The following is an 18,109-nucleotide window of genomic DNA, read 5'->3' as shown; positions in this document are numbered from 1 at the left end:
CCTCTAAGCTGCCTGCTCAGGAAAGGAGGGCCCGAAGGGGACACCCTCCCCCCCTCCACCACCTCTGCTCCCAGCAGGCAGATGCCTGGAGGCAGGAGGGAGGAGGCCCGGCCGGCCGCAAACTGTGCAGAAGGGGGCCTGACCCTGGTCAGGAGGGCCCCGCCCAGCGGTGCTACCTTCACCAGCTCAAAGGGAAACCGCTCGTGGAAGATGCGATTGATTCGGGCACCCCCGGAGAGTTCTAGCGTGTCCACTTGGTCTCCAGAGCCTTCGATCCTCTTTTCGAAGTCCACCCCAAACTGCTGGACCATCCTGGGGGGGAAAAAGGAAACCTGAACGTCAGAGGGGAGGTTCTGACCCAGAATTATGTTCCGGGTCAAGCTGTGGCTTACACACTCCTTTTCACTTTTTAGCACCAAGATGCATACAAAACGAGTAAGATACAGGGCTGCCGATGGCAAGCAATCACTACGTGCCAGGCCCATTAGGATTATTCATTCACTGAATTGGAGGGGGTTGGGTAGCATTATTACTTCCATTTTGCAGACAGCAAGAGTGAGGACGGGGGAGGGGAGGGTCACAGCTTAGCAACTTCTGCCTTGGTCAGGCAGAACTGTGAATAAAAAAGCAGCCCCTCCACACAACACAGGTGGATTCTGCCAATGACTGCTGTGATTCCTTGGACAAGTGGCTTTGCCCTCTGAGCCTCAGTTTCCTCATCTGCATGGTAAGTCTCTGCATAGGGTCATTGTGAGGATTCAAGGAGTTTCGATTTTTTATCCACTCCAAGGAATCGCCAATCCTAAGCAGCACTATTCATTGGTGGTACCCCCACAAAAAAGAAAGAATGCAGCCAATTAGGGGTAATTCACCTAAAGCTTCTGAGTTCAGAAAAGTTAAAATGTTTTAATTTTTTTACATATTTATTTATTTTTGAAAGAGAGAGAGAGAGACAGAGCGTGAGGCGAGGAGGGGCAGAGAGAGAGGGAGACACAGAATCCGAAGCAGGCTCCAGGCTCCGAGCCGTCAGCACAAGAGCCTGACACGGGGCTTGAACCCACAAACTGCAAGATCATGACTTGAGCCGAAGTCGGAGGCTCAACCAACTGAGCCACCCAGGCACCCCTGTTTTGTTTTGTTTTTTTTTAAGTGCTCCCATAAGGGGCACCTGGGTGGCCCAGTAGGTTAAGCGTCCGATTTCGGCTCAGGTCATGATCTCATGGTTTGTGGGTTCAAGCCCCGCATCGGGCTCTGTGCTGACAGCTAGGAGAGCGTGGAGCCTGCTTCGGATTCTCTGCCCCCCCTTCTCTCTGTCCCTCCCCAGCTTATGCTCTCTCTCATACAAAGAAATAAACATTAAAAAAGAAAGTAGTAATAAAAATAAAGCACTGACGTGGTTGATGAAATATGTTAATACCACACATGGGCCCTGGGAACCCGGCCCAACCCTTACAAAAGTCTCTGAGTGTTGCCAACGAGCCCTGTGATCGCGTGTGCAGCAGGGAAGTCAAGTATTTATTAGTGTTTGGTTTTCCTTAGCATTTCTAGTTGCTTTCCCAGCCTCTTGCACCATCTGTCTTAATCATTTCTGCCCCCCAAATTCTTGATCTCCAGTACTGCACACAGTCTGCCCTGAACAGGAGCTACTGTGGTCAAGGGACCGACCTCTACTGGCCTCTACTGGCCCAAGCCCAGCTTGCTGGCGAAGAGATGTCCAGTTCTCGTGGGCAAGTCCGGCTGGTGCCGGTGAGAGGCCGGGCCTGGCCGCTGATGAATGGGTTCTCCCCGAACACCTGGCAGGGGGGCAGGCGCAGGGTGTCTCAGATCCCAAGAAGCTTTTGTCCCCCATGAAATGAACAGTGTTAAGTCTGAGCATCAAAGCATTCTCACCCCCGAACCCACCATGCAGTGCCGCGTGGCAGAGGATGGGGGGACATCAGGGTTAGGATGTGGCCACTATGGGTGGTGTTCCTCTGGTGTGTCCGTGGGAGGAGTCATACGTGTGGGACCCTCTGCCTCATGAGCTGCCAAGGAGTTTCTGGATCCCACTCTAACTAAGCGCCCAGGGTTCCTTGCAGGCCAGAAACCGGGAGTATGGAGGCAGGAGAAGCCTCGAGAGAGAACCTGGTATTGTGGGGCACACCAACCCTCGCCCCACCTCACAGCTGGGTGGCTTCAAAGAGTCCCCGTCAACTCTGAGCTGGGCCAGTGGGCATCCGCTCGGGGTCAGGGTGAGAATTCCAAGAGACAGAGCATAAAAAGCTGGCACAGGGCCAGGCTCCCAACCCTGTTCCCCCATGTCTGTCCTCCCCACAGCCACCAGAGGGCGCCTGTCAACACCTGAATCAGGCCGTCCCTCCTATGCTCAGAACCCTTCCTGGCTCCCACCTGACAGCAAAAGTCTGATTCCTCCCTGTGGCCCACAAAGACCTGAATGCTCTCTGCTCTGTCCCTTCCCTGCTCTCCCCTCCTCCACTCTACCCCTCCTTCACATTCTCCTCTCACTCGTTCTGTTCTGCCACATAGCTTCCTCCAACACTGCAGGGTGCTGTCCTGCCTCAGGACCTTTGCACCTCCGGGCCCCACCCCTGACCTCTTCAGGTCTTTGCCTGACTCTCACTGTCTCAGGGCGGCCCTCTAGACTATTCTATTTAAAAAAAAAATTTTTTTTTTAATGTTTTATTTATTTTTGAGACAGAGAGAGAGACAGAGCATGAGCAGGGGAGGGGCAGAGAGAGAAGGAGACACAGAATCCGATGTGAGCTCCAGGCTCCGAGCTGTCAGCACAGAGCCCGATGTGGGGCTCGAACTCACGAACCGCGAGATCATGACCCTAGCCGAAGTCGGACGCTCAACCGACTGAGCCACCCAGGCGCCCCTAGACCACTCTATTTTAAATGGCAACCCCACGCCCATCCTGGCACCCCAGCCTCTTCCCGACAATAATATTTCATCATTTAACACAGTATTCGTTTTCTTATTTACTCATTTTCGGTCCCATCCCTTCCCTCCCTGCTTTCTGAGCACGTGGGGGCAGGGCTGGGCGGCTGCCCCACCCAGTGTGGCGGCTCCAGTGCTCAGGACGGGGCCTGGCACACAGGAGGCTCCCCAAGGATGTCTGCTAAGTGAATGGATGGGCGGACGGATGGATGAGGATCGGCACCCAGCCCAGACCCAGGACCCCGTGGCCGGCCAGAGGCCCCGGTGAGCCAGGCAGAGGGTGGGAGACACGTACTGCAGCAAGGCTTTGGTTTTGCGAGTGGGGTCATCGGGCCGGAAGTTCTTGTACTCCTCCACCTCCTTCTCCAGGGACAGCAGTTGGCTCTGCAGCTTGCTCCGCAGGGCTGGCAGGGACTCCCGGATGTGGTTGGTCAGTTGCTGTGGGACAGAGAGAGGCCAGAGGTCAGCACAGGCAGGATGCTGGGAAGGGGCAGGCCTGTCGCACTGGCAGGGGGCTGAGGACGAGATGGCCCCCTGCGCCCGGCGCACCCCCCCCCCCCTCGAGAGGAAGCAACCGGAGTCACACCCGCGCACGGGACCAGGAGAGGGGACACGTGCCGCCCCCAGCAGCGGGACGCCACGAGCAGCCCCCTGGGCCTGCGCCGGGCAGATAACCAGGGTTTCTGGGCCACAGGGTACACATGGCACACCGCGTGCTGACCCAGAACAGCCTCCCACGGGTGCTCCGGGGAGAGGCCCAGGCAGGCCCCACAACCTAAGGCAGAAACAGCTCCCCAGGGAAGGCACAGAACGGACGCAGGATGTGTGCTCCCTTCTGTGAAAGACAGGGAGAAAGTAAGACCATGTTTTTAGTCGCGTGGACAGAGAGAAGGAAGCATCACAGGAAACAAATGTGGAAGAAAGGCCGGAGTGGGGCAGGCGGGTGGGAAGGGGACACCTCTGCGGCCCCTTCTCTCCTGTCCTGCTTCCGAATCACGTGGATTTAAGCAGTCACAAATTGTAAAAGGAAGCGGCACGGCAGATGAGGTTGGAGAACGAGCCTCAGGATGGGTGGGGAGAGAAAAAGTAAGGGAGAATGGTACCCAGCACACAAATCCAAGGTTGTTCAGGTGTCAAAAGAAACAAAGGGAAGGGAAGGCAAAGAAGGGGGGAGGGGGAGGGGAGGGAAGGGGGGACAGGGAGGAGCAGGGAGGTGGGAGGAGGGAGAGGAGGGAGCTGGAGAAGGGCAGGGAGGAGGGGGAGGGAGGAGGGAGGAGGGACAGGAAGGAGGAGGGGGAGTGGGGAGGGAGGGGAGGAAGACACAGACACAGTGGCCTCTCCAGGCCCTGAATGTCTCTAGAAGGAAGCCCACTTAGTGGTGACACTGGCCAACTCCCAGGAAGGGACCCACCACCAGATGGGAAGAAATGAGATATTCACTATATTTGGGCTGTGGACTTTTTTTTTTCCTTTGAACTATAATAAAAGAGAGAAAAGAGAGGCAGAGAGGGAGGGAACAAAACAAAAAGCCATAAAAGCAGCCAGTACGCTAAAAGCGGAAAGAAGCATTTTGCTGTCATCTGTCCCACACCAGACAAGAATTTAGAGTATCCCTCAAGCTTGAAAAAAGGTGTGAGGGAGCCTCAGGCTCCAGCTCAGCACACTCCGTGGCAGGATTCTGACAGTCCCTCTGACACCCTCTGTGGCCAGGGGCACTGTCCCAGACCCCCTGTGGGGCCTGCATGCCTTCTGGGGTGGGGATCTGAGCCACACGCCCCGCAGACCTTCCCTCTAGTGTCCGATCGCGTCTTAGAGCACGAGAGCGGCCCCGTTTCGTTTACAGGGAAAACAGGGGACAGGGGGGCCACAGCTCCCAAGAAGTGTCCCGATGCAGAGCCGCATCCCAGGAGGTCAGCCGGGCCCCGTGCCGGCTCCCACAGGAGGCCCCTGCCACCTGCAAGGGGGTTTTACTTCCTTTCCTCTCCCGCAGCCCTCTGCCCAGGCCCACTGCTTCCTTTCCTGGAGGGCCCCTCCCACAGGACACTTTCCTCTTTGCCCCTGAGCTGCCTTCTCTGCCTTCCTGTCCTGCACCAGCTTTTCATGGCCCGGCTGCTACCTAACACCTGATTATGCATTCATCTGGTGACTTGTTCCGAATCTGTTCCCCGCCCCCCCCCCATTAGAAAAATGTCTCCCCCGAGGACAGAGCCCTGCTCTTGTGTCACCACTGTGTCCCCACTGCATACGCGAAGAAACGACTCACTGTTGCTCTGATGCCTTCCCACCTTCCAGGAAGCTGCCACAAAGTCTCAAAGGGGAAGGTCTTGCCACCCAGGATGGGCAAACCAGGACAGACCCTGAGGACAGGCAGCGTCTGTGACAGTGAGACTCCGCAATCCCCCATCAGGGACTTTCCTCTCCAGAGAAATCGACAGGGGCATAAGATGAGGTCATTATCATGTTACTAGCGGCGGCCTCTATGCACCAGGAAGACGAGAAGATGGAGTCAGTCTCCAAAAAGAGACGGCTGAACAGACTGCATTCAGAGACCAGTATGCAGCTGCGAAAAGGAGTGAGGAAGGGTTCTTTTCCGCACACCCAGCACTCCAGGAGATACTGCTGAGCAAAAAATCCTCAAAAGCAGGGGGTGGGGAGGGCGCATGGCGTCATTTACAGTAAGAAAGGGAGAGCAGTGAGTCTCGGAAGTCCTTTTCGCTTCTATGGACAGAAAGAAACGCAGGCAGTACCAACTGTGGGGCCCCGGGGGTGGAAGGAAGGGGCAGAAGGGGGCACCTCGCCGCACGTGTATCGATACCTGCGTTGTTCATGAACCCTACGAATGCATTCCGCGTAGAAAAACAAGAGAGCGGTAGAAAATGCAATACAGGAGAGGCCGGCACCTGGTACCTGCCGTGTTTCACGCAACGCACGCACTGAGCACTTAGCGGACGCCGCAGCCCTGGGGGGGCAGGGACGGTGATGGTTCCCAACTGACGAACGGAGGACAGAGGCTCAGAGAGGCTGGGCCACCCAGTCAGAGATTGGGGTGGGCTTCGGACCCAAGAAGGTCAGGCTCTACAGCGCTCCCGACGAGGTCCGTCCAGCACTCCTGGCCACCCTGCCTCAGTGCCGGCCAGGCGTTTGTAACGTACGCAAACTTCTGGGTACGTGACTAGATCATTACAACGGCAATTAAAATAACAGGAACAGTAACCGTGACAGGAACAGTGCCGCGACCCGCTTACTGAACACCCACTCTCCACCGGGCCCCGAATCAGATGCGGACTGAACTCATTTTGCTAAAACGCGCGCCGGCTCTAGACCGAGGCCAGCATCACTGTGGACTGCACCTGCACAAACTCCCGGCTGTACCTGGTTCAGGGTCTTCTGCAGGTGTGGGGTGCCCATGCGGTCAGCCATGTGCCGGTAGGCTGGGTGGGAGAGGAAGAACTTCCTCTCGGCCGCCAGTGCCGTGCGGATGTCCTTCTTGCCCTCAATGTCCTTCTGGCTGCGGTTCACCACACCGATGTAGCCTGCGGGAGGAGAGGGGCAGGGGCCGTGCCAGGTGAGCCGAGGTGCCCGGAATGCCCACCGTGGACCAGGAACGGGGCTGGGCCAGGTGCAGGCACAGACAGGGACCCTGTCCCATAGGTCACTCGCGGACTGGGCCACAAGCCCCACTCATTACTCAGAAATTGGGAGAACACAAACGCAGAGTGCGGTCCTGGAAAGCAGGAGAGGGGTGACGCCCGGCCTAATGTGAGGCGGGGGACGGAGAAAAGCTTTGGAGAAGACGAAACCCACAAACTGTGCTTTAAAGACAAGTGAGAAGGGGCGCCCGGGCGGCTCAGTCAGTTAAGCATCCGATTTCGGCTCAGGTCATGATCTCGCGGTTGGTGAGTTTGAGCCCCGCGCCGGGCTCTGTGCTGACGGCTCAGAGCCTGGAGCCTGCTTCGGATTCTGTGTCTCCTCGTCTCTCTGCCCCTCCCCTGCTCACGCTCTCTCTCTCTCTCTCTCTCTCTCTCTCTCTCTCTCAAAAGTAAATAAACACTAAGACAAGTAAGAAAAACACTTCAAAAAGAAGGCCGAGTTAGGAATACCTCACCTTGCCTGGTATTAAAACCTGTTACGTTTGAAAAGGATGGGTACATCGGGGCATGTACGTCTGGAGAGATGAATGGAACAGAAAAGAAAAAAGTCCAAAACCACATGAAGGGCAGGTGGGAACTAATGGCTAATTCCTCAGAGCCAACGGGAGGAAGGTGGATCACTCAACGGCCACGGCCAGCAAAGGAACAAAGTTAGTCGTGGGGGCGCCTGGGTGACTCAATCGGTTAAGCGTCCAACTTTTGATTTTGGCTCAGGTCACAGTTTGCGGGTATGAGCCCCGTGCTGTGCTCTACGCTGACAGCACGGAGCCTCCTTGGGATTCTCTCTCTCTTCCTCCCCAGCTCATGCACACGTGTGTGCTATTTCTCAAAAAAACAAAACAAAACAAAACAAAAAAACAAAAACAAAACAAAACAAAACAAAACACATTAAAAAAAGACACGCAATGGGGCGCCTGGGTGGCGCAGTCGGTTAAGCGTCCGACTTCAGCCAGGTCACGATCTCGCGGTCCGTGAGTTCGAGCCCCGCGTCAGGCTCTGGGCTGATGGCTCAGAGCCTGGAGCTTGTTTCCGATTCTGTGTCTCCCTCTCTCTCTGCCCCTCCCCCGTTCATGCTCTGTCTCTCTCTGTCCCAAAAATAAATAAATGTTGAAAAAAAATTAAAAAAAAAAAAAAAAAAAGACACGCAAAAACCCAAGCTGGGTGCCTACCGAACCTAATCCTCGAGGGATCACAGATCTATGCACACACCGTGAAACTGGAAGAGAACACGGGTGGTTTTCAGAGATGACTATATTTGGGTTAAAAATTTTCTGAGCCAAGACACAAAGAAAATGGTAACCGTGACCACGTGAGAAATGGGACATGCAGGAAGGGCTGGGAGACCTTCTCCTTCCCAGGCGGCTTTCAGTACCATTTCGGAATTCTTCACACATGGGAAACACACATGGGAAACAATATGTAAGATAAAGATGTTAGCATGAAGAGAAGATCTGCCATATTCGGGCATGAAGAGAAAGGGGATGGTGTTCAAAAAGCCAGAACAGTCTCGGGTCCCCGCATGGGGACGCGAGGCACTCAGCACACCAGCAGGGTGGGTGAGTGGATGTCACGGGACACTAAGAACTCAGTCTCGTGGCTGACCCATGGTAGGTGCTCAACAAAGCAGACGCGGGGACTGTCATTCACGACTGCTGACGTAATCAGAGTTGGAGAGGTGGACTGGGGACAGGTGTATACATACGTACATCCCCCCCTGCTTAGCAGCAGGCGTTGACGGTCTCCCTTGGGGGGAGGGGAGTGGTGCCTGCCTGCCCTTATTCCCGCCCAGTCTTGTGCAGGCCTGATTACTTTTCATCCTCTCCGCATATGTCACTATGTCCATTTTACAGACGAGGGGAAGTGACCAAGGGGAGGTCACGGAGAGGGGCTGCCGGAGAATCAAGAGGGTGAACCCAGACCTGTGGGAAGCCCAAGCTCGCTATCATCCACACGACAGCAAACATGCCAACCGCACGGAGCAGAGACAGTGGTCTGGCTTGGATTTTGGTTCCCAAAGGTGCGAGAGTTCCGAGTCTTTGGGAAGCCAAGGAGAAGGCTGCAGCTCCAGAGACTCGAAAGGCCACGGGGCAAGAGGGGAACACCGAGGGAGGGAGGCTGCGGGTACAAGTCGGGAGCAGGCAGACAGGGCCGGGAGAGGAAGGGCTCGCCTTCTTGGACACAGACAGGAAGGCAGAGGGCAGATGCAGACAGCAGTGAGTGGGGAGGAAGGAAGCTGAGGAGGTCTGTGTCACCTGGCCCCCCGGCGGCAATGCTGAGCCCAGGCAGCATCCTTCGGGGACCAAGATTTAGGCCTGGTGTGTGCAGAATGAGCACGCGGTCAGGGGGCTGGGGGAGGGACGGCAGAGGGTGTGAGGACATGTGGGGTCCTCTTCGGGCTTCAGCACCAATCCTTCCTTCCTAAGCCTCCGACAGCGACTCAGTCTTCAGCTCGGGATCCTGGCAGCTAAATGGGCGTTTGGGTTCTGCCCTGACCACGTTCCAGCCTCCCCTGAGGGCCCCTCTCATTGCTCAATGTCTCAGCAGGGCTGGGGGCAGGTGGAAACCAGGTTTTCCCCAGGCCTATCCCAGACATAGAAGAGGGAATGCCTAGGGGCAAAAGAAAAGATCTACATGGTCCTGTCAACGCCAACATGCCCCTAGGTGCCCACAGCTGACAGCAGATCCCAGGGGGGAAGGAACGGGGCACAAGACAGAAGCAATTAAGAAAACAACGGCTTGGGGTGCCTGGGTGGCGCAGTCGGTTAAGCGTCCGACTTCAGCCAGGTCACGATCTCGCGGTCCGGGAGTTCGAGCCCCGCGTCGGGCTCTGGGCTGATGGCTCGGAGCCTGGAGCCTGTTTCCGATTCTGTGTCTCCCTCTCTCTCTGCCCCTCCCCCGTTCATGCTCTGTCTCTCTCTGTCCCAAAAAAAAAAAAAAAAAAAAAAAAAAAAAAAGTTGAAGAAAAAAAAAAGAAAACAACAGCTTAGCGGCACCTGGGTGGCTCAGTTGTTAAGTGTCCGACTCCAGTTCAGGTCATGATTTCACGGTTCGTAGGTTCAAGCCCCGCATTGGGCTCTCTGCTGTCAGCATGGAGCCTGTTTCAGATCCTCTGTCCCGTTCTCTTTCTGCCCCTCCCCCTCTAGCGCACGCACTGTCTCTCTCTCTCTCTGTCAAAAATAAATAAATATTGGGGCACCTGGGTGGCTCAGTCCGTTAAGCATCCGACTTCGGCTCAGGTCATGATCTCACGGTATGTGAGTTCGAACCCCGTGTCGGGCTCTGTGCTGACAGCTCAGAGCCTGGAGCCTGCTTCCGATTCTGTGTCCCCCTCTCTCTCTGTCCCTCCCCGGCTCATGCTCTCTCCCAAAAACACATAAACATTAAAATATATATATATATAACCAAACACCACCACCAACTAAAAGCCTAGACGGACACTCAACAACATGCCACAGTGAAAAACAGGAATAACCTAACAAACAGGGATTGAGTAACAGCCCACACATCCTCCTCGAATGGATTCCACTGGACCCTCGGAAGTCGCCTTGAAGAAGGACCCTTGACAGTCGCCTGTCACGGGGAAATGCCCTGCTCTTCTGCTAAGTGAAATGGAAAAGTAGGTCGCAAAGTGGCATGACACTGGAGAGCTGGCATTCAAGAGCAGCTCTGTCACTTCCTAGTTTTTGTGAGCGGGAGCAAGGGATTTAGCTTCTCTGTGCCTCAGTTTATTCATCTATAAAATGGGGGTAGGAACAGAGCCACCTTGTTGGACTGTTACCAGGATTCAATGGGCTGGTGTACATGAAGAGCACTGGCTACATAAGAGACACTTAATAAGTTTGTTTGTTTGAAAGAGAGAGAGAGAGAGAGAGCGCTCATAAGCATACGTCAGCGGGGGTTGAAAGAGAGAGAGAGAGAGAGAGAGAGCGCTCATAAGCATACATCAGCGGGGGAGGGGCAGAGAGAGGGAGGGGGGGATCCCAAGCAGGCTCTTCGGTGTCAGTGTAGAGCCGGAGGCAGGCTTCCACCTCGCAAACCATATAATCATGACCCGAGACAAAATCAAGAGTCAAATGCTTAACTGACTGAGCCAGCCAGGTAACCTGGCTATTCTCATTTTTTGAAAATAAAAATATTTAGGCTACTCCTGTCAGATCTGAACTTGATTGTAAACCCAAACCTTATCAGGCCTCCATCTCGATTTAATTACTAGTTTGTTTTTTTTGTTTTTTGTTTTTTTTTAACGTTTTATTTATTTTTGGGACAGAGAGAGACAGAGCATGAACGGGGGAGGGGCAGAGAGAGAGGGAGACACAGAATCAGAAGCAGGCTCCAGGCTCTGAGCCATCAGCCCAGAGCCTGACGCGGGGCTTGAACTCACGGACCGCGAGATCGTGACCTGAGCGGAAGTCGGATGCTCAACCGACTGAGCCACCCAGGCGCCCCTCGATTTAATTACCAGTTTATAGGGAACTACAACTGGCCCCAATCCCAAGTGTGGGACATGATCTGGTTTCTTCCATCCACAAAAGAACAAAACAGAAACAGAAACAAAAACAAAAGACGGCATAGGAGACACAAAGGGGCTGGTGGGGGAGCTGTTTGACCAGAACTCAGGTATTTATGTGTAAAATGATAGGGTGCCAAGGATCTGCTTCATAATCCTCCCAGGAAGCAAATCAGGGGACATTCGGAGATCGAAATTAGCCGTGTTGGTGACCACCGAGGCTGGGCCCATGGGGGCTCCTCGTACTTCTCTCCCTACTTTCGAGAAGGTTTCTAAAAATGTTCGTAATAAGGGCACCTGGGTGGCTCAGTCGGTGAAACATCTGACTTCGGCTCAGGTCATGATCTCCTGGTTCGTGAGTTTGAGCCCTGCGTCGGGCTCTGTGCTGTCAGCGCGGAGCCGTCTTTGGATCGTCTGTCTCCCTCTCTCTCTGCCCCTCCCCTGCTCATGCGTACTCTTTCAAAACTAAACAAACATCATAACAAAAGTGTTCATGATAGAAGGGCGCCTAGGTGGCTCCGTCAGTTGAGCGTCTGGCTCTTGATTTTGGCTCAGGTCATGATCTCAGGGTCTTGGGATAAAGTCCACCCTGAGTGTGGAGCTTGCTTGAGATTCTCTCTCTCTTCCTCTCTGCCCTTCTCCCCCGTTCATATTCTTTCCAAAAAATAATAATAAGGGGTGCCTGGGTGGCTCAGTCGGTTAAGAGTCCGACTTCGGTTCGGGTCATGATCTCATAGTCTGTGAGTTTGAGCCCCGCGTCGGGCTCTGTGCTGACAGCTCGGAGCCTGGAGCCTGCTTCGGAATCTGTGTCTCCCTCTCTCTCTGCCCCTCCTCCATTCTCTCTCTCTCTTTCTCAAAAATAAACATTAAAAAAAAAAAAAAGTTAAAAAAGTGCTCAGAAAGCAAGCATGAAAATTAATAGAAATTATGAATCCTGAGGAACTTTCTGGGAGGAGAGCCACAAAGTAAAAACTAGGGGGAGAGGCCGGGCTGTGGATGACTTTGGTTTTCGTTTCCTGTAGGCTTGTTTAGGTCCCCCAAGTGAGCAGGTGTTAAAAGTGAACGTACACACGTCAGAGGAAAAAGATACGTACACGGAGGCGTGAAGACAGAAGGGTTTGTACTGAAATGGAAAAGCAGTTACTCTGGGCACTGGGGAAGCAGGCAATGCTCAGTGTTTATCTGTGCGTGCTTCCTGGCATCTGCCCAGGTTTCGGTAACGATAAGGACAAAAACAAATATCACCGGAACATACATCCAGCCGCTCCGCCCCTTGGCCCCCGGCTCCCTGCCCGGCCGCACCTCTTCTCAAGGGGAGCAACTTGTTTTCCAGGACGTCCCTGGCGTCAGTGCCTTCATCCATCAGGTCGAGCTTGGTGATGACGCCAATGGTCCGCAGGCCTGAAAGAGCCCAGAGGTCAGAGGTCGCCGTGAGAAAGGGGTCCGGGCTGGCAGCCTGGGGGTCCCCACTTCTAGGCTGTGAGACCCGGGACGAGCCATAACGTCCCCTGCCTGGACCCCAGTTTCCCTCATGTCAAGAGAAGACAACAGCCACACCGATCCCAGTGGGGTGTCCATGAAGATCAACGTGGCTTGTGACAAATGTTCTATCAGTAAATACTGGCCACCGTCACGGTCATTCCCATGATCTGCGACAGTGCCGGGGAAACCTCACGGAAACCCAAATCCCAGGTCAGTCTCCGTGCTGTGCCGAGTCACCTGCCAAGTCCCAACATGATACGCAAACCCACGGCGACTGTTTCTAGGGTTACCTTTCACCCTAACGGCCAAAATTCCACTCTGGGAACAACCCCCATCGAATTCCTCCCGTCTCCGGGTCACCTAGACAAGGGAACCCTCCTAGCAAAGCTACACGCCTACAGATCAGTGCCCCTGCCGGCGCAGAAGGATCCTCTCCGTGCTAGTGCGTGTGTGGACATGGACGTGTGCACGTGTGACACGCGGGAGGCCCAGAGAGACCTCCGGAGGGTGCCGAGGGGGGCAGCGAGCACAGCCGTGCGCTCCCTGGGGCCCCTGCCCGTTCACATTCGGCAGTGTGAACCTCTGAGCCTCTGAGCCGGCATCACCTTTCTGGAAGGCAAAGCAGCCACAGCCGTGAATACCCACAAGGCTTGCCAGGGAGGGAGGGGGGAGGCAGACAGAGTGCAGCAAAGGGATGTGACTGGGGCTCCCACTGACTCTATTGGAAATGTCGGATTTCACCAGAGGATTGTTTATGAAAGACCAGAAATGACCCAAATGCTCAAGAACAAAGAATGGGCAAGAGTGGCCCGTTCGGTGGATGCCACGTAGACGTGTCCCTATGAGACCAGAGAAACATGCACACACGTTACGGAAAAAATCAGGAAAGACCACCCCGTTTTTTAAAACGTGAGTATCCACGGAAGAAGAAACTCTGAAAGGTTATTTACCAACCGTGGCCATTGGTGTCTCTGCAGCGGGAGGGGAGCGGTCACTTTTCAGGTTCTAGATTTTACAGTGTGGACGTGCTGGTAACAGTGATGAATTATGAATACTTTCGAAGCCAGAAAAATGCTCTCTTTAAGGAAGAACGCCAGCATCAAGGTCACAAGTGGCACATAACTGTACCCGTCCCCACTCTCTCACTGCCCGGTCAAGCCTCCGCGGTGTGTGTCACAACCACGGTCCATTCCGTGGGACCGGAGTCGGGGCACAGGGAAGCCGTGGAGGGCCGGGGGCAGGGGCGGCCTCTCCCGGGAGAGCGTGCCTGCCCAGGATGACCACGGGGACACAGCACATCCTTCGCGGGACCAAGAGTCTCAGCGCGCAGCCCTCAACTCTGAGGAGCTCCCACTCCAGTGCACGAAAGGGCCGCCAGCTGCCTGCCCTCCCCGGCCGCCCTCAGGCCTGAGCAGGGCTGGAAACCAGGCAGTGGAGCCCCAGAGCCTGTCCTTCCCCAGCTCCTCCCTGGTCCCCGACTCCCTCCAAACCACATGGAACGAGGCAGTCGGAGGGCACTTTCCAAAATGTATTTGAGTGTGTGTCCCACTCCACACAACCTTCAACACGCTCAGGGCACACCCAGCTGCCCACGGCAGCCACCAAGGCCACAGAAGGTCTGTCCCACCCCACCCTTGCCCCGCCTGTCCTCACTTCGGCTTGCTCTGCCCCAGCCCCACTGGCGTCGTGTCCTGGGCACCCCAGGCTCAAATCATGCCCAGCCTAGCTGGCATCGCTGTCCATTTTCCTGGGCTCTGCCTCTTTCTGTCGTTTCATCATTCTGGTCTTGCCTGAAACCTCTCATCTTCAGAGGCCTCTGACCCCCTCCCATCCCAGCTACTCTCGAAAGGCCTGATTTTCCTCTGGGTGCCCACTTCTGGCTGAAACTGTCCCATTTGCTTCTTTCCTTGCTGTCTTCTGTCTCCCCCGCTGGAATGTCAACTCCCCAGTGGCAGGGACCCTGTCCATTCTGTCCCCTGTAGGGTTTCCAAGGCCAAAGCAGAGCCCGGCACAGAGCAGGTACTTAACGGACATGTACCTAATAAATGGAAATGTCTGACCTGGAATGCCCCGGGCAACAGATGCCACAGTCCCCACTACTCCCTATCGCCCCGCTGGGCTTCATTAGCTCATCACCCTCATACCCCCTCCCCCACCCCGCCTGGCCCCTGAGCAGTTACAGGGACTCTCCAATCCTCTCAGCACTCAGTAGTGCTACACGTTAGGATCGCTGGTGCCATTTTGACAGAGGGGACCAAGCCTCGGAGAAATGCCCAAATGCCCCCCAAGAGCCTCCCAGGGGCAGCCTTCTAGCACTGTTGGCCCCGACGGGAGACACTGTATCCCAGGAGGGCCTTTTCCTAGGGGTCATCTGCCAAAGGGAATACCAACAACTTGGAATCAAGGATGCGGGGCGAGTCGCCATGCTCCCAGGCACCCAGCAGGGGAACTTCCGGTGTAGGGCTCAGCGGTTACCTTGAGGGTCGACCTCCTTGGCCAGCTTGAGGGCATCTGAGTTGGCCAGGTCCATGTTGGCAGGGGTGACGGCGAGGATGAGACTGCTCTCCCGGCTGATGAACTGCAGGATCATGTCCTTGATCTGGTACTCGATATCTGGGGGCTGGTCCCCCACGGGCACCTTGGTGATACCCGGGAGGTCGATGAGGGTCAGGTTCAACACTGATAGGGAAGCCAGAGGGGAAGGTCATCAGACAGAGGAGGGGAGGCTCACACAGCCCCACAGCTACCCAGCCCGCTTCTCCAAGTGCTGGGGGGGGGGGGGGCGGGGGGCGGGCGGGATCGGGCCACAGGATCCCTCCTGTCCTCCAACCAGATTACACCCTCGGATCCGGTAGGTAGGTCCTCTTCCAGGAATCCCTCCTCCAGACGGCCTCTCTCTCTAGTGTAGTGATACAGTTTTAAATCGGGACATTTGCTGGAATTGCTCTCAGTGGCTAAATAAATTCCAGCCCATCAATTCAGCCATGAGCAAAGGCTGTTGTTTACCAACGTTTACCATAAAAAACAAGAAGATGCTACCCTGATAAGAGGGTAAGAGACACCCTCGGGAGATGTAGCCGCACAAAAAAGTGGCAGTTTATATTACGCTCCAATTTGCGTAAAAGTGGTAAAAGACACACACGTGATACACACGCATCCATATTCGTAATTATTCACTTGGGCGTTAAAACAGAACACCCGTTTGTAATACTGAGGGCGGGGAGGGATTTCGCTACACACGCTTCTGTCATTTTGGAGCCACGCACAGGCAGCGTTTATCCAAAAATAAGTAAATGTAAAAACTCCTCTCAAAGAACTCATACTGAGGAGTTAAGAGTCTGCTGGAACATTCCCCAAATGCCATCGGAGTTAGAAATCCATGCCCCAGGGCAGTCGTACGTGGCGGCAGAGTGTTTAAACTCCGAACATTTTGCAGGGAAGACTGGCTTTCTGGCTCCTCTGCAAGTTTCGGAAGCCCCGGCCCCCCTGGGCTGGAGTCATTCTGTGGCCCCCATCTCCTGGGAGCCACACTGCGGCCACCCTTTTCCCAGGAGCGCACGGCTGCAATTTGCCCCAGTCACCACCACCCCCAACCGTCTTCCCAGCTGAGACTGATCCCTCGATACCGTGTCCCTGTCAAAAGTGGGAAAACAGGGGTACCTGGGTGGCTCAGTCATGTAAGTAAGTGGCTGACTTCAGCTCAGGTCATGATCTCACGGTTCGTGAGTTCGAGCCCCGCATCAGGCTCTGTGCTGACAGCTAGCTCAGAGCCTGGAGCCTGGAACCTGCTTCGGATTGTGTCTCCCTCTCTCTCTGCCCCTCCTCCACTCATGCTCTTTCTGTCTCTCTCTCTCAAAAATAAACATAAACAAAAAAGCGGGAAGACAGAGATCAACAGGGCTGTGTGCGCGTGAAGAAACATGGAAGGGGTTATATTTTTCACCAGGGTGCTTTGGACCCGACTTCCCTCTGCCCCAGAGCGTCTGTGCCTGTGTTGCCTACCGTGTGGCGAGTAGACCCGCAGGTTGATGGGCACTGGGGAGATGCCTTTGTTGGTCCCCGTGACCCTGTCGGTCTCCGCTTCGATCTCCTGTCGGACTTCATCAAAGTCTGTAAACTTTTTGGACTTACAGTGCAAAAACTCGGCATATTCTGAAAAAGGAAGAAGGAAGTTCGAAATGGGAGGGAGCAGCAGTCTTGCTGTGGGTAGGGGGCAGATGGCCTTCTGGGACAGGTGCCTCATCAATCAGGGAAAGCGTGGCATTGGTCACAGGTGCTCCAGGAATTTGGGGAACAACAGAGTCGTTCTCGCAGTGAGTATTGGGGGGGGGCGCTTCCACAGGCCGAGTCTCCCACCAAACCTTGAGTTCCTCAAGGAACAAAACCAGTGAAGATTCTGTCCCTGGGGGATGGAAACTCTCTGTGAAGTATTTTGTGAAACCACGCGTCGTGACAAACTCCAAGAAAAACAAAACAAAAAAACCAACAGGTGGGTGTAACCAGCATCTGTGATTTTTTGATGTACAGAACAGAAGAGGAAATGCCGGCATGCGTCACCAGACCGCGGGGGGTGCCCATGTGATGAAGCTTCCGCTCTGCCGTTAGACGTGAGACTGAGTCCAGAGTCATGATGTTAGAACCTCCCTTGCTGTGGGTCAAAGAGAAGCCACTGTCCTAGAGGGGTCGGAGCTGCCAGCACTCTCCAGCTTGCCAAGAGCCCAGACGCACATCCATGGGACCCATCTGTCCTTCCTCCCCAAGGCATGTGGCACAGTATGGAGAGGGAGACACCACTGTGGCCTCACCAAAGCCCGTCTCACGGTCTCTCCTCATCTGGCTGTTCACAGCGTCCCCCACCTAGACGTGAACCGCTCAGGAGAACCGCTTTCTGGGCAGGGTCTCATGTGGACACAGGAGGCCTCTTCGTGCCTTGTGAGCCCAGGGTATCTACAAGCCATACTGATGCCGAGGTGCGGGGCCACAGGGAAGGGACTACCAATTAGCGGTGGTCCCATCAGACTCGGGATAAGGCAAGAATAAAATGCGTTCATCCTGAGATGTAGGTACTGAGCCTACAGGCGTTCGCTGTACAATTCCTCAACTTTTCCCGATGTGCATATTTTCATAGTAAATGTTGGGCTGGGGGCGGCTTGCAGGCTCAGAGACCATGGCTCTGCAGTGACGCTGAAGAGATGGAAGGAAATCACGCTGGCAAACAGCCCAAAGAACTGGACTGCGACGGACAGGCCAAGATGAGAACTAGAGATCGCCTCCACGGTCAGCAGGAGACGTGGCTACACACATCCCAGCACAGACATACCGTCCGCTGCGAAGGATCAGTACAAAGGATGGGGGCGGAGCCCCACGACGAGAGAGAGAGAAAACCGGGCAGGTCTAGAATCTCTCCCCAGACACAAGGCAGAAAGAAATGAGCACAAAGGGGGTCGCCACCCCACCTCCGTGACCTAATAAACCGTGGCCGACATTCGGCCCCTGCTGGCTCTAGCCAAGCCCTGTGTGTGGTCCCCTG

General features: G+C 55.0%; 1 protein-coding gene and 1 long non-coding RNA gene across 9 annotated transcripts in view; one reads left to right on the top strand and one right to left on the bottom strand.

The window, feature by feature from the left end:
• Positions 1–18,109, bottom strand: part of DNM2 (dynamin 2) — a 90,134-nt gene that overhangs the window by 28,294 nt on the left and 43,731 nt on the right. For all 8 annotated transcript variants that reach the window (XM_023245405.2, XM_023245392.2, XM_023245403.2 and 5 more), the window contains 6 exons: positions 16,582–16,731; positions 15,055–15,258; positions 12,400–12,498; positions 6,313–6,473; positions 3,236–3,378; positions 177–312 (listed from right to left, as the gene is read on the bottom strand). In XM_023245405.2, coding sequence (XP_023101173.2) covers positions 177–312; positions 3,236–3,378; positions 6,313–6,473; positions 12,400–12,498; positions 15,055–15,258; positions 16,582–16,731 — 893 coding nt within the window. The remainder of the gene's footprint in view (positions 1–176; positions 313–3,235; positions 3,379–6,312; positions 6,474–12,399; positions 12,499–15,054; positions 15,259–16,581; positions 16,732–18,109) is intronic.
• LOC123382187 lies at positions 12,475–18,089 on the top strand. Its single transcript, XR_006590173.1, has 2 exons — positions 12,475–13,488; positions 17,107–18,089. It is a non-coding gene; the product is annotated as an uncharacterized LOC123382187 (long non-coding RNA).

Source organism: Felis catus, chromosome A2, assembly GCF_018350175.1.
Source record: "Felis catus isolate Fca126 chromosome A2, F.catus_Fca126_mat1.0, whole genome shotgun sequence".
Classification (NCBI taxonomy): domain Eukaryota; kingdom Metazoa; phylum Chordata; class Mammalia; order Carnivora; family Felidae; genus Felis; species Felis catus.
The sequence above is the reverse complement of the archived record's forward strand: the minus strand, read 5'-3'. Positions and strand labels throughout refer to the sequence as shown.